The sequence below is a fragment of the Acinonyx jubatus genome, chromosome X (assembly GCF_027475565.1).
Source record: "Acinonyx jubatus isolate Ajub_Pintada_27869175 chromosome X, VMU_Ajub_asm_v1.0, whole genome shotgun sequence".
NCBI classification, from domain to species: domain Eukaryota; kingdom Metazoa; phylum Chordata; class Mammalia; order Carnivora; family Felidae; genus Acinonyx; species Acinonyx jubatus.
In genome coordinates this window covers 7,926,686-7,942,318 of record NC_069389.1, presented here as the reverse complement: position 1 = coordinate 7,942,318, position 15,633 = coordinate 7,926,686, and the positions used below count along the sequence as shown (strand labels likewise).

The following is a 15,633-nucleotide window of genomic DNA, read 5'->3' as shown; positions in this document are numbered from 1 at the left end:
GATGCGTTTTCCCTCTGAGACCACGATTCACGCAGGAGCAGCTCGCAGTAGAAGAGGGGTTTTCTGTGTGCCCGCTGGGGACACTGTCTTCACCTCATTGCTAATTCGCCATCACCTACAGAAGTCATGTGAGCAGATGAACTTCCAGAGGAAGGGCAGATTTCCAGGGCACCTGGGTGGCTCAGTCGGTTAAGTATCTGACTTTTTTTTTTTAATGATTTATTTACTTTTGAGAGAGAGCGCGAGCACGAGCGGGGGAGGGGCAAAGAGAGAGGGAGACATAGACTCTGAAGCAGGCTCCAGGCTCCGAGCTGTCAGCACAGAGCCCGACGCGGGGCTCGAGCCCACGACCCAAGAGATCATGACCTGAGCCGAAGTCGGACGCCTAACCGACTGAGTCACCCAGGCGCCCCAAGCCTCTGGCTCTTCATTTCGGCTCAGGTCATGATCTCGTGGTCACCTTCTCTCTCTGCCCCTCCCCCACTCGCTCTCGCACTGTCTCTCTCAAAATAAACACAAAAAAAAAACTGACAAAGGATAGATTTTCATTATTGACACAAAACAAAGGTGAAAATTGTGCGACATTCAAAACAGAGGGGAGCGGGTGGGCTTGAAGGAGGAGACGGAAACACACAAAATTGGCCAAGCGGCATTTACATTGAACACGCTTTCCTACTTGGGACTTCGGCCGGCGCCAGGCAGAGTTGGGGGCGGGGACGGGTGGCAGTGTGCAGGATTTCAAGGACCTGGAGGAAAGTGGGCCCGAGATCGCAGCCCCCCCGCCCCCCTCCCAGCAGCCCAGTCTCCTGGGAGCTCCGTTAGGAATGCAAATCCTCCCTGACTTGCTGAATCAGGAATCCTGGGGCTGCCCCCCTCCCTCTGTTTTAACAAGCCTTCCAGGCTATTCTGATCTGCAGGGAAGTTTGAGAAGCATCTAGCTGGGAAGCCACAAAAGGGAGACAGCTGGAGGGAGGGATGGGCAGCAAGATCCAGACTGCTGCTCTAATGCAATACTTTGCCTGACTGATATCGAATCGTCCGTTTTTTTAAAAGTTAGTTGAAGCTGGAAATCATAACATGATTACCTGTTATAGTGTAACCAGAAACACATAAACGTACATCATTTGTGACTATTTTCCCAACCCCTTCCGGTTTCAGGGAAACATTTTTAGTGATTCTCCTTCAAAAACCTTCTTAGCCGTTTGTTAGTATGTATAGACTTGGTTTATGTGTTTATATTGCGTTGTCTTTTCTTTTGCTTAATTGTTACTGGCTCTTTTTTTTCTTCCAAGATTTTTTTTCAATCCAAGTTAGTTAACATCGAGGCTAGTATCAGCTTCAGGAGCAGGATTTAGTGATTCAGCACTTACATACCGCACCCGGTGCTCATCACAACAGGTGCCCTCCTTCATGCCCATCACCGTCTAGCCCATCCCCCACCCGCCTCCTGCCAGCGGCCCTCAGTTTGTTCTCCAGAGTCAAGAGTCTCTTATGGTTTGCCTCTTGGTAAACTGACTTCTCAATTAATAGCAGAGGGGGGCTGTAGGGATCAGCCAGCACATTTTTTTTTCTTTTTTCAAAATAGCTCTCTTGGGCTGTAACTACACACAGTACAATTCACCCACTCAGGAGGATGGTGAAGGGAGTTCGCCCTATCGGGACGAAGCTGAAATGAAGCATGAAGGGAACGGCATCCGGGGAGCTGGAATCGACCAGGTGCACACTCAGCCTTGCACCTGTGGTGACGAGTCCCAGCAAGGCCTCTGGTACTTGCCGCCAAAAACGTCCTGATCATCTTCCATGCCAAGCCGTTGAAGGGCCGGGAACTAGCCGCGTGAACTTACCCGAAAATGTAGAAGGAAAAGCAAAGTGTTTAAATGATGATTCTGCCCTTCAGGACTCCGCTCAGCTCCTGTTGTGACGTCTCTGTCTTCACACGGTTCCCCCGTTGTAGCACTCAGTCATTGTTTCCGTGGCCCCCGTCACACGTGACCCTGCGTGTGTGAAAGCATTAAGGAAACAATTATAAATCCAAGACGGCTCCCACGTGTCCACGCCTCATCCCCCGAGTAGACATAGGCGTCCCGAGAAGGAACTTGTCTTAGAAGCTTTAACGTCTGCACCAGCAGCGGCTACGATCCCACAAAAACACTGGAACGCTTGCTATGGGAGGTGACGCCAGGGTGAACACTTGGCATGAAGCGCTGTCACCTTCAAACCAAGGGAGTCTCTTCAAACCAAGGGAGTAGCGTACGGGAGCATGAGGTAGATGTTTTACCGCTTATACAAATGGCCTGGAATTTTCTTAAGGTAACTGTGCCACAGCAGTAAGTGTATTCTGTCTGTCATGGGGGAAGGAATAATATGTATCACTTGAATATGCTGTAGGTTTAAGAAATTATGAAACATTATGTAATTTTATTTGCAGAAAACATAACCTTGTATTATCTGTTTTTGTGTTTTTTTGGTTTTGTTTTTTTAGTTTCTTTTGAGAGAGAGTGTGAGTGGGGCAGGGGCAGAGAGAGAGGGAGAATCTCAGGCTGTCCGCGCAGAGCCCGATGTGGGGCTCAAACTCATGAACGGTGAGACCGTGACCTCAACCACAGTCAGACGGACGCTCAACCGACTGAGCCACCCAGGCGCCCTTGTAATATCTGTTTTGAGTCTGGATACAGATTAAATTTTCACGGAGGGGGGATACCTTTGGGATCCCGGAGATGCGGTGAGCTACATTTTAGACCAGGGAGCACAGGAGCCCAGTTATAATCTTTATTTTTCTCCAGCGGGACTTGCATATTACGTACACCATGTCCCCCTGCCCCGTTTCTGCTTTTCAAAAGGTCAGAGACTGCTCCCTGCCTTGTCCCATGAACCCGGATCAGGAGGAGACCCTGCTGTTCCCCCAGCAGACAGATTCTCCTTGGGAGAGGGAGGGCGGCGGGCGGCCGACTACCTATCGTGTCTTAGTACTTCTCAGATGCCCCGCTTCTCCGTCACACCGCCCTTTCTTTGTTGATTTCTGAATGCCTGTGGCCCCCACCCCAGATTCAAGTGTTGACGTCTCGCTCCCAACGCCATGGTATCAGGAGGTGGGGCCTTTGGGGGGCGCTGAGGTCAGGAGGGTGGAGCCTTGTGAGGGGATGGGTCCTTCTAAAGGAGACTCCAGCCTGCACTCTTGCCCCTTCCTGTGAGGACCCACGTGAAGACGGCCTCTCCTCACCGGCCCGGAGTCTGTGGCGCCTTGATCTCTCCGACCTCCAGCCTCCCAAAGCGTGAGTGGTAAATTTCTGTTGTTTCTCAGTCGCCCGGTCAATGGCATTCGGTAACAGCAGGCCGAACGGGCCCAAACAGGTTTATTATTCTTTTTAAGGCTGAGAAAGCTGAGGCCCAGAGATGTTAAGATGGCACAGCAAGCGAAGGGGCTGAGCTGCGACTCTAAGCCAGCCATCTGCTTTCGAGACTCGCTTTTTTTCGGAAACTGAAGTATAACTGACACACGCCATTAGTTTCAGGGCTACACTGTAAGGATTGGTGTTTGTATCTATTGGAGATGATCGTCACAGTTAAGTCTCCTTAACATCCATCACCGCAGTTACACTGCATCCTTAGGACTTTGTTTATAACAGACTTGGACCTCTCGAGCCCTTTCACAGATTTCACCCACCCTGCCATGTTCGGCAACCACTAATCTATTCCTCTGTATCGATGAGCTCTGTTTTTGTTTTTTCAGATTCCACATACAAGTGACATCATATGCCATTTGTCCCTTATTTCCTTTAGCACAATGCCCTCAAGGCCCATCCGTGTTGTCACAGACGGCAAGATTCCCTTTTTTAAGCTGACAGTCCGTCGTCCATCTATACCGTATTTTCTTTACTCACTCATCTGTTGGTGGACACTTAGGTTGTTTCCATGTCTTGGCTATTGGAAATAATGCTGCCGTCAACATGGGGGCACAGATGTCTTTTGGGGGACATGCATTCATCACCACACATGGCTTCAAGCCTACGAAGACACAGATGATCCGCAGTACAAGTCCCATAGTCACTGCAGAGGTGAGGCATGAATTCTGCATCTCATTTCAGCTAGGAAGGAATAGCTCTGCTAGAGAATTAACTGTATTGGTGACTCAGTAATCGGTTAACTGTACATTTAGTATATATTCAAAAATACTTAGGTGAACTCGTGTCCCCCTAGATTACCACAGCCTATCTTTAAATTGGAAATCTAGAACTTACCACCCTTTCACTTATAGACTGTCCCTTGAAAGACTGAGTGCTGATCGGGGCTGCCCCTTTTGCCTGTCGTGTTCCCGGGACGACACGGAGGGCATAGCTCCCTAGACACAGGGAATTGCTAGGGAATATTCCAGGGAGATATACGAGCCCGGTTCCAACCCCGCCTTGTTCACTAATACTTGCCCTAATGACAGGAGTTTGTTCTTCTGAATAGTGTGAATACTGGAGAGAGAAGACTTAATTTAAAACCTCAGAGAACATCCAAAATGGAGTTCATGTTCCAAATGCGTCTCCTGTCAGAGCGGACGTGTTGGCCCCCAGATATGAGCAGGTATGATCTAGGCACACAACCGCTCTGACATCCAGTGGGCTATGACCTCTCCCAGGAGCGGTGGAAGGCTGGACTACATCGATCCTGCATTCAGCCTCGATGGACAGTTTACTGTGGATGAGGTTTTTCTCGAGAAACCGTGTAGGTCTGTCAACGGGGGGAGCCCCTGCCTGTGGCGCAGTGTTACAACACTTTCTCGTAACGACACCTTATCCTACACTCACTCTATGGCACGTAGGACCAAAAAACTGCCAGCGGTTATTACTTTTCTCAGGAGTTTACCAATGTGACTCATGGATGACAAAACGGCTGCTACCAGGGAGACTACGGCGTCACTTCTGCACAGGTGATTTCTGTCTGGAGAAATGACCGGGAGATGTGAAGTTACTCTTAACATCAAAACCTGTTAACTATCAGCTTTATTTTATTTTAAAATATACAAATACTTTGACACGTAGAAGAGTTGAGAGCTGTCGGATTTTGAAAACACCACACAATGCCGACACAACCAAGAAATTCCATGTCACGTGAATCGCTGCAGACTGCCAGTTCCTTCCACTAACCTAACATTACAGATTCAAGGTACATCAAACGGGTTAACATTGGCAATGCTTAAGAGAACAGTAACGTGCTGCTCTAAGCAGAACAGCCAGTTTAGGAATCACGGGCAGAAAAGCATTTCAACGGCAAACTTAAGAGCTCCCTGCAAAAAAACATCTGCACCGAGACAGTGAGTTGATACAAACATTCCGTATCTGGGAAAATACTCTTCTTGTGAATTCTAACACTCAACAGAATAGGATCCTGTCTTCGAGAGGGACCGTCCTGGCGCGGTGACTTGCACCAAATCTCTAAGGTTCGGGTTAGGCTGACCGGAGGGAGGGCTTCAGGCAGGAGAAGACATGGGACTCGGAGCGGGGAGAACACGTCCAATGTCACGGGCAACGAGACCTGCTTGCGGGAGCGGAGTTCCGTACCAGGATGGCAGGAATCGAAATGGACATATTTAAAAAGTGAAAACACATACACCAATGCAGGCGCATCCTCAAATCATGCGGGTCTTGAAACTATTCTCTAACAAGGCCCAGCCTGAGCAATTCTCACAACCGAGACATCGTGGAGCTGAGACGCGCCTTAGTTTTGCCGAGCGCATTCCCAGGGCACACCTCTGCGTTTTCCTAAGGGTGCGCTCCTAAACCGTACGGATGACGGCACAACCTCCGGAAAAGAATCTTTCTTAAAATTCGAAGGGAGCCCCTTTTTTCCTTACTCTTCCTCATGAACATGTGAGGTTGTTCACTCTTCTAGATTAAATGCACAGGCACTACTGTGGCGAAAGGAAAACCCAAGGGACTGCTTCCCACTGAGGCCAAGTGGGAAGGAAACCTAGAATGATCTGGCATAAACTATGAGGTGAAAACAAAAGAACACAGTGCATGGGACCCTCACTAGGTATACAGTGTCACGACCCACTTGACATTCCCATTACATCACGAGAGCAATTCGGTTTGGGGAAGAGTTTAATGTATCGCTCAGGAAAAAAAATAGCTCGTACTTTCCCATCGCTAACGGAGCGGCGGTTACGAGGTCCAGCGCCACCACGCGACCTTCATCCTGTCCCACACCGCCGAAAAAGAATCCAAAGCGGGCCGGACGTCCAGGATGGTGAACTGGTAGTCCTGGTTAACTTCGCCGCCGTCGTAGTAGTCGATGACATACCTGACTTCTGTCCCACAGCGGTTGATGATCCAGTCGTGCCTGTCAAAAGGCAACTCGTACCTGAAATGAAAACATGCTCGTGAGCGTGAAAGCGCTTGCTCCCGGGGTCTCACACGCCCAACCGGGGAGGTGAGCCTCAGAGGATCGCTCTGCTGCGCTGAAGGGAGACGCTGCTGAAGAGCCGCGGTGAGCCCAGCCCAGGTCAGATGACGGCTCGTTTGCCTGCAGAGCAGCAGTCCACAGAAAACAGACCCGGGCCGGGGAGGTCCCAGGAGGCGCTGCAGCGATCCAAGCGTGAGCGGAGTCTGTCTACGCTGGAGGAACAGAGAGGGACGCGGAGCGTTCAGCTGCACAGAGACCACGGGAAGGAGCGAGAGGACAGATCCGAGAACACGGAGGACAAGTGAATTCCGTGCTACGATAATCAGACAGGGGACAAGTCACAAAACGCTAATAAATCTGCCCACCACCGGGCACACTTGAGGGAGAGGAAGAAACCTGCAGCTGAGCACTGACTTTTGCAAGACGGAACTGCAGTCCTGAGGCTGTCTGCTTTAGGTGCCGAGAGAAAGCTGATCCTGACCCGAGGCGTGTGAAATAACATTTGTGCGCCGCCACTCACCCCATCCAGGAACGGATTCTCGCCCTTGGTGAGTACTCTTTCGCTTTACCTCCGAACCGGATCAACGATGGACCACAAGGACACTCCCTAGAAATTCGCCAACAAGAAAAGCCTATTAAAATGTTTTCCCCCCCTCTGAGAAATGCGATGTTGCAGTTTTTCAACAACACAGGTTTTTCTGTGTGCGTTTTACGTATCACGTTTACAGAGTGAGAGAACTCCGAAAACAATTCAGAGAAATATCCCTTTTCATTAAAAATATTGCTCTTTATTTCGCGGCCAAGTCTGTTCCACTCCTTCCACTTCATTCCAAATATCTGCGCTGTTTCTTTCCAGGAGTGAGGAAACGGACTTTACATTTGGTGGAAAGGGAGACGTTCTTAGGAAAAAGATAAAAGGTTAAGTAGCGCGCATGACACTTCTTTCACATGCTGCAGCTGGGTTTTTTAAGACGAACAGAAGAAAATCCTACTCTTCTGTCATGTGAAACCAGTGAATAAAGCCTTTATGAAGAAAAATGCTGGCTCAATCCCTAGGAACAAACGAAATCAGCGATGGGCCGGCTCTTCACATCAGGATATACGAGGCCACCTGTCTTGTTAGCTGCTGTCACCCCGAGGACAGGCTTCAGCCTTGGCGGCCCTGATGACGGGGCGGGGGGAGAAAACCAGCGCCAGTGTAACCGAGCCCTACCCGAGGCCCATCCGAGTTCCTGTACTTCCTTTACGAACCATTCGCTAGCATCTCAAGAGGGTCGCCAGCAAAGAAGTAAACTCGACCCAGGCAAGCTTTCTCCTGGAGGCTGTAGCATGTGTCTTTAAAGGGCCAACTTAATTTTGAGGGACCCCGGAAAATGACTAGGAAAGGGGTGAAACTGACAAAGTAGACTTCTCCTGGTCTCTCTCTGCTCCAAAGTCACACTGCAAGTACTTGGCGGGTGGCTTTCATTACAGTGGGCTTTCAGTCACTGCAGACACCTGTGGGTGGCTTCATCGGTGAGCTGGGAACATGGCTCCTGCTGGTCTCGGGTCGCTGAGGGGAGTCCTGGGTGCCCTGCCGTTCCCTCCTCGCACGGACCCCTCCCAGGCCTGGTGTCCAGCAGTGACACCCACGGAGGGCTACTAATGAATCTCAGAGTTCAAATATTTAAAAACTGGGATACCTTAACGAAATCGTTAAGTGGACTTTAGCCAAGAAGTTAATCCCATTTTATCACAAATTTAAAATGTAATCCCCCAATGATGATACAATCTGGCTTTCTGTGCAGACATCCCCCACCCCTATGGTTCTCGAGGTGGACCCTGCAGACCGGCGGCATCTATGTCTTTCTAGAAATGCCAAGTCTGGGCCTCATCCCAGACCTACTGAATTAGAATCCCTGGGGCTAGGGGCCCCGGCTCGCACAGACCTCCGGCCCACCACTGCCGACAAACACGTGACTGCTGCACCTGTTCCCCCGAGGGAAAGGCCCACTGCTGAGACTTCTCCTGAGGTCTGGTCCTGATGGGGGTTCAGTGATGCTGAGGGAACGGAACTGCTCTTCTCCTCACCCTTGGGGCACAGCACGGGGCCATCTCCCACCCCATGTGCCTTCCGTGTACTGTGACATTCCTCCCACTGAGAGGCGGGCACCACGGCCCCTTCCCCTGAACCAGGGCAGGCTTGTGATGCTCCGGGACTGCCGAGGCCAGGTCATCAAGGGAGATGTAGCTTCCCTGGAGTTTTCCGGAACACTAGGTCTCAGAACCCAGTCACCATGGCATGAGGAAGCCGAAGCAGCCAGGGGCAGGTGTCCTGGCTGACAGCCGACACCAGTCACCAGGTGAGGAAATGGTCCAGCCTACAGAGGATCCCGGCCCACGGCCGTCAAGCCCATCCCCGATCAGAGCCTGGCTGCGGCCCTAGGCGTTGTGAGCAGAGATGAGCCACCCCTGCTCTGTCCTTTGTGCACTCGGGACCCAATGAATCCACAAGCATAATGAAATGGTTGCCGTTTCACGCAGCTGGGTGGGAGCGGGTCTGTCACACAACTGTCACCGAAACAGACCTACCACCTAAAATGTCGTATTACAACAGCACACTGTTTGAATACAACGTTAAAACTCTAGAAAGCAGAGCCCAAATAAGAAAGATGTTGGAAAAATGTTCTGGTTTTTTTTTAAGCTCTCAGACATACTTACGCAGCATGAAGGGCTTCCCACTTCAAAATCTCCTTCCAGGCTTGCTCGTTATTCTGATTGTGAATTTTGATGATATTGTACATATCTCTCTGACTAATATCGTCATCCCTCCACTTCCACCTACGAAAGGACATGTGGTAGAACTTGATAACATTACTGATCACGCCATAAAATCCACCCACATATTCGTTTCACCGAGTCACCAAAAACCACTTGCACACAGATCAAGGAACCATAAAGTAACACTTTTTCAGTCAGTACCACGGATGAACGTTTTCTAAGTACTTCACGTAATAGAATTTTTAAACGTCTGTTACTGGCTATAAGTTAATCTCGTGTGTCAAGTTGACTGGGCCATGGGGGGCCCAGATGTTTGGTCAAACATTACTCTGGGTGTGTCTGCGAGAGCATTTTGGAGGAAAACAAGCTTTACACGGGTAAAACAGAGTGCCCTCCCTAATGTGGGTGGGCCTCATCTGATCAGCTGAAGGTCTAAATAAAAGAATGAGCCTCTTGCAAATAACAGGGAACCTTTCCTGCCTGACTGCCTGAGAGCCGGGATATGGTTTTTTCGGGCCTTTGGACTGGAATGAAAACAACAGTTCTTGGGTCTCCAGCCTGCTGACTGCACATCGTGGAACTTCTCAGCCTCCATGATCACGTGAAGTCAATTCCTTACAATAAATCTCTTTACATCTGTAAAGACACACACCCCGATAGTTCTGTTTCTCCAGAGAATCCTGACTGATACACTGGCCTTTGTACTGACGTTCTCGTAGGTCTGAATAATCGGCTGAATGTTATATACTGTCTAGCTTATGAAAATTTACTATATGTTTTGGGGATAAAAACCTCTTTAACATTTCATTCTTAGATGAACTTGATGAGCAAATTTATACCCTAACATGCTCACTCACCCTTTGCGTAACATCGCGTTCCAGAACATCTGTTCAGAAGGATAAACCCACTTTTTGTCTGAATCTGCTCTCGGAATGGATGACTCCTCCCTCACCGTAGACAGCGCAAATGGCTGATCCGGGGCCGGCATCTGGTTGGGTGGCGGCATCTAAACAAGGTGAGCGGGTTTTTAAATGTTGGAAATAGACACAAAGTGGAAACGAACAATACAATCGATGACATTCTGGAAAGCGGTGCATCATCACACATGAGGCACAGGTTCCCTATCAAGCCAGTGACATCACGATTTCAGACCTGCCAGCTGATTTGGTTGTTCTCAAGAGTTCTAGTTCTAAAGTTGTTTTTCCTTGTTAAGGAGTTCTCACAAACGGTAGGTACACACTGTGGCTACATTTTCTGTCTCTTTCTCCCCAAGGATTAAGAAGTAAAAATGATCACTGTGACTGCAGACATCTCTAAAGCCCTGTCGATGACAGGCTCTTCAAAAACGCCTGTTCTTCTGAGGAAGAGTCTCAGAAGACACATGTAGACCACCACTTTCTTTTTACATGTTCTTTGCTTTTACGATCCTGCTGATGCTTTCCGTCTTTGGGCTGAACACATTAGAGAGGAGCAGTGACGCCGGCACGCTGGAGGACTGGAAGGAGGGGAAGAATCCTTCCTCCCAGACATAAGGGCGGCAACGGCGCTGTGCAAACACTTGCCCTGGACCAGGGGCTCTCGCCCCGGGCACCGCTGCCATTTGGGGCCGGACAACTTTTGGTTACGGGGGTTTGTTCTGAGCACCGTAGGGTATTTGGCAACCTCCCTGGTCTCTACCCAACAGTACCCCTCCTCCCGAGTCATGACAACCAGGGTCCTCCCGAGGGCAAACATCAAGCCAGGCTGAGAACCCCTGGCACGGAACTTTTTCTGTGTTGGAAGTATGCGGGATTTTCAAACAGATCCGCATTTATTATTAAGTCACAACGTGGCCCCTGGTTAGAATGATGTGCACGGTCACCACAGTGGGTTTAAGGACTCGCATCAGAGGCAGGTGGGATTCAGTCTGGGATCTGCCACATGCTGGCTGAGCGATGTGGGCCAAACCGCACGCTTGATCATTCTCAGTGGCTTCCGCTCTAAAAACGGGGACGCTGACACTACTGGCTGCACAGGGTGGTTATGAGAATTACTCAAAAGCGTGTATGGTGCTTAGCGTGAGGGCTACGGATGCGACTAAAAGAAACGCCGGCTGTTATTAACACTCTTACTACGTGTAACGATCCCATGGGGTAAGAGTCTAGGTCTGTGGGATTCCAAAAGGCCCATGTTCTGAACCACTAGGCTGTTCTCTAACAGCAGTACTGTTCCCTAGTAACTACTGTTACCTGGAACAGTAGTCTAACGAGGGCACTTTTAGAAATGTCAGGAGACACATTAGATTGTCACGGCCGAGTAAAGAGGGTCCCACTGGCAACTGGTGGGTAAAGACTAGGGAAGCCGCTAAATATCCTATGGAGCACAGGACAGCCCCCACCGCAAGGAACCCACCAGCCTCAATGTCAACGGTGCTAAGGCAGAGAAGCCCTGATCTTGTCCACTTTCCTCCTCAACACAGCAGTGTCCTTAGAGTTTGGCAGGGTCATTACTGAGTGCTGAGGCTGAATGTCTGTGTCCCTCTAAATTGACTGAAGCTGCTGGCACCTTCCAAGAGGACTTCTCAACCTCTGGAACGGTGAGAATAAATGTCTGTACAAGCCACCTAGTTGCTGGTATTGTTACATACATAACATACACACACACATATATATCACAGCCCTTCTCTTCCAGGCTAAGTATTTCCAGTTCCTTCAAACGTTGGCCAAGATTTCTAAATACTTTTGGTAACCATGGCCTTCTAAGAACCCTGTTCTGGCCTTCTAAACTACAGATCTGAGTCTGTCTGTCTCTCCATTAAAATGGGATTCCAAAGAGGAAGCCCCCACCTCCCGCACTATCGCAAAATGTAGTGAGGCCGTGCTAGTCTTAGCCTTGCTTTGTCACGCCATCCCACTGGTGGCTGCCACGGGCCGCTGTACCACACCAGTGACTCTCACGCAGGCTGGCACCCAGCTGGGCCGGAAAAAGTGCCCTCATCAGCCTCACGCCTCTGAGGTTTCCCAAGACCAGAAACACCTTTACCAATCCTAACTGCACTCCTCACGGGACCTCCTGCCTTCCACTTATCCCCAAAGGAACTATTCCTGTGGTGTGGCTTCTTTCCAGTCAACCTACTCTGGCACTTGGTGGTCATGGTTTTCTTTTTCAGGCACCCTCTGAAACGATACTTAGAAATGCCTTCTAGATTTTCAGTGTGGATGGAATATGAGACTTCTGTATCTTAAGAGGAAGAGAGAATCAATCCTAGCAGCCAGCGATTTGTCCTGGGAGTCCACAAAGGCATCTCTGTATGACAAGTTGTGGGGAGGGGGGCCGAACGTGAATTACCAGGTTAGAAGGGTCCAGGTCCTCCTTACTGCCGGCCACGGCGCCGGTGACAGGGCACTCCACGTACTCATATGCACGGTCCTGGTGGGTGGGCACAGAGCTCGTTTTGTTCTCACAAGTTGGCTCAGGTGGCTCCGCACTCACTGGACAGCCTGAAGTAAACGAAGTGTGAAAACAGTGTGACCACAAAGGCAGGACATCTAGCTCTCTCAATCCGGGCCCTAAAGAGCTAGATTTCTGACCTGGGATCACCATCAAAGGGGGAATAACTTGGAAGGGTACTGAAAAGGTGTTACTTTGTGGTAACGCTGCTACCATACTGTTTCAAGCTGCCAAGAGCTAAGCTAGCTAACATTCTAAGATCCTAAAGACCAGGAGAAGGTTCTAGATATTTATTCTCCCCTTGGAAGAGAAATGGGTACTCACTCCCTTATTGTGCCATGCCCTCAGCACAACTATACAAAAAAAAAAAAAAAAAAAATCTCAACACTTGCAAAGGAACATATCGTTTGTTCCATGGTTTTAGTAATGGGCTAGAAGGTACCTGCTTGGGCTCCCAGCAGCGAGCTGTTGCAGAGGAACCTAAGCGGGGGGGTCGGCCACGTTTTACCAAATCTCCCTTTCTATTCACAAGTTCCAGAAAAGGCCCAGCCCCGATCAGGACACCAGAGGCCCGGCTTCCTGATACCTTCTCTCAGGTACTGAACACAGGAGATGAAAATGAACAAAGGAGCCCTCAAAAACGCTCCTGGAGAAAAGTCTGAATGCCACTCTGCTTGTGTTTGCTCTAGGATGGAAACAAGGCACAGAAAACTACTCCTTGGCCAAGGTTCTATTCCTCATGGGTAGATAGCAAACATTTAGCAACAAAAGGCATATATTAAAGAAAACGGTCCACGATCCGCATAGGACCCAGATGCCACTTCAAAGGGAAGGTCTGAACCTATAAGAGCAGCAGTGAGAAGGGCAGTTGATTGATGCCCAAGGTTCCAGGGTGCTAATGGAAGCAAGTGTGGGGACTGAGAAGCTGGTCTTAGACTCAGGAGAGGCGCAGGCACCAGGAGAGCCATGGCCCGGGAAGACAGCTGCCCGAGTAAGGAATCCCTGTGTCAGGAAGCAGCAGTAACACCAAGAATACTCTGGATGACCTACCCACCAAAGACAAGTTTCCTTTCACTTCCTGTCCTCCGATTCTCCTCCCAGACCCTCATTCTCACTAGGACCTTGTATAGCTGTCCACTTGAGGGCTGAACAGAGACTTGCTATACTGCCTTTCCTCTCTACCATTCAAAGTGCCAATCTTTTCTGGGTCACTGATCCCAGCTGGCTGTTAGAAAATACCAGTAGCCCCTTTAGTCACCTACAAATACCCGCATTCTTTACTAATGCAAACAAATCAGGCCGACAGCTCTTTTGGATACACGGTAAATGAAATCAAAGCCTGTGTAGGGCTCTATGATCTGCCCCAGGTCACGGAGTTTCTGCTGGCTCTGCCGCTTATTAGCTGTGAGACTTCTAAGTTTCCTAAACCATAAAATAGGGAGAAAACCTACCACACAGGATTATGAAGATGAGAATGTGAACTCCATTAGGCAGAAGTTTTTTGTGTTCTGTATGTTGCTGTTCTCTCAGTGCAAAAACAAACAAAACCCACCAGTGCTTGGCGAAGAGTGGGCGGTGGGTAAATTCTTGCTGACTGACCAAGGCAATGAAAGACTACAAGGCAAGCAAGCGTTTTTCAGGCCACACGTTTATAGACACAGCGCTCTTCCAGGGTTTCTCCATATAAGAAGAATGGAGACAGATGCAGACGAAGCAGGTGTTTTCTAACAGCCAGCTGGGATCAGTGACCCAGAAAAGATTGACACTTTGAATGGTAGAGGGGAAAGGCAGTATAGCACTCTTGACATGCGGGGCCAGGTGATTCTTTGTTGCAGGCGTGTGCTGTGCACTCCAGGGTGTTTAGCGGGGCTCCTGTCTTCTACTCACTACATGCACCACGTCCTCTCAGTTTTGACAAACCAAAATGCTTCCAGACACCGCCACATGTCCCCTGGGGGGGTGGAGGGGTGGCCACCCAGGCTGAGAACCGCCGATGGCAAACTTTGGGGGTAAGAGCTAAGGTATGGAGCAATCACTTCACTCTCACGCACTATCCTAATCCTTTTGGGAATTCCCTTTTGTTTTTGTTTTCTAGACAAAGGGTCGATTACCTTTCATTTTCCCTTCATGCATGGGGCATCCTGAAGGCGGGGATGCTGTCTGATGATCAGAAGCATTTGAGGTCTGAACTGCAACAGCAGGGGTAGACGCAGACAAACCCATGGTTGGAACCGCGAGGCCGAATCCAAACAATTCTAAACTCACACGTGCCAAAAAGCAAAGAAACCGATTAATGCTGATGCCTGGCCTCTGACCACTCCCTAGGTATTCTTAATCTGCCCAACCCTTGTTCCTCCCCCTTGTCATCCTGTTGTAAACCTACAGGGCAGGGTATCCACTTTGAGGGATAGCTTTAATACATTAACCCCTTTAGGAAATACTAGTGCGAAATCTACACCACACCACTCTTTAGACGCACGTTTCTAAGATGTCCGGATTTTGGGGGTGAGGTGAGGGCGCCCCTGAGAAACTACACCACAGAGAGGGGGGTGTAGGTCTAGGGAGCAGGGGGTCCTCAAAGTGGTGATCCAGATGGGAGAGGGCAGCCCGGACCAGAACCCCAGACCCGGGCTTAACCAAGGACTGGGAATGAGGGAAGGGTACGGGGCAGAAAAGGGATTCGAGGAGGAAGGAAAGGACCGCTGACGGGAGGACGCGGCCAAAAGCTTCTTCACGCGGTCCCTGCGTGTCTCACCTGGGACCCCCGTCCCGGGACCCCAAAACCCACCGGCCTCGGCCAGCCTGCCCCTCTGCACCTGACTCCAGTCCCGGGCCGCTCCGAGGAGCCGGCCCCGCCTCTAACCGCTAGCCCGCCACCGCCGCCTTCTCCTCTCTCGGTCACCGTTGCCTTCGCGGTCACCGCTGGCGTTCGAGCGCACCGCTACTTCCTTTTCCGAAGGCGGGACTTCCGGGCGCGCGGGAGGCGGGGCGCGGGCTGAGGAGGAACGGCTTCCGTCGATCACGGAGGAACGGACCCCGCCCCTTCCCGCCTCG

General features: G+C 50.2%; 1 protein-coding gene across 1 annotated transcript; it reads right to left on the bottom strand.

The window, feature by feature from the left end:
* Nucleotides 1-4,970: 4,970 nt before the first annotated feature.
* Nucleotides 4,971-15,554, bottom strand: LOC106971058 (holocytochrome c-type synthase). Its single transcript, XM_027054507.2, has 7 exons — nt 15,396-15,554; nt 14,691-14,834; nt 12,478-12,629; nt 10,008-10,156; nt 9,091-9,210; nt 6,911-6,997; nt 4,971-6,348 (listed from the first exon to the last, which is right to left on the bottom strand). The coding sequence occupies exons 2-7, from the start codon at nt 14,800-14,802 to the stop codon at nt 6,150-6,152; spliced, it is 819 nt and encodes a 272-aa protein (XP_026910308.1). The 5' UTR covers nt 14,803-14,834; nt 15,396-15,554; the 3' UTR covers nt 4,971-6,149.
* Between the last annotated feature and the right edge of the window lie 79 nt (nt 15,555-15,633).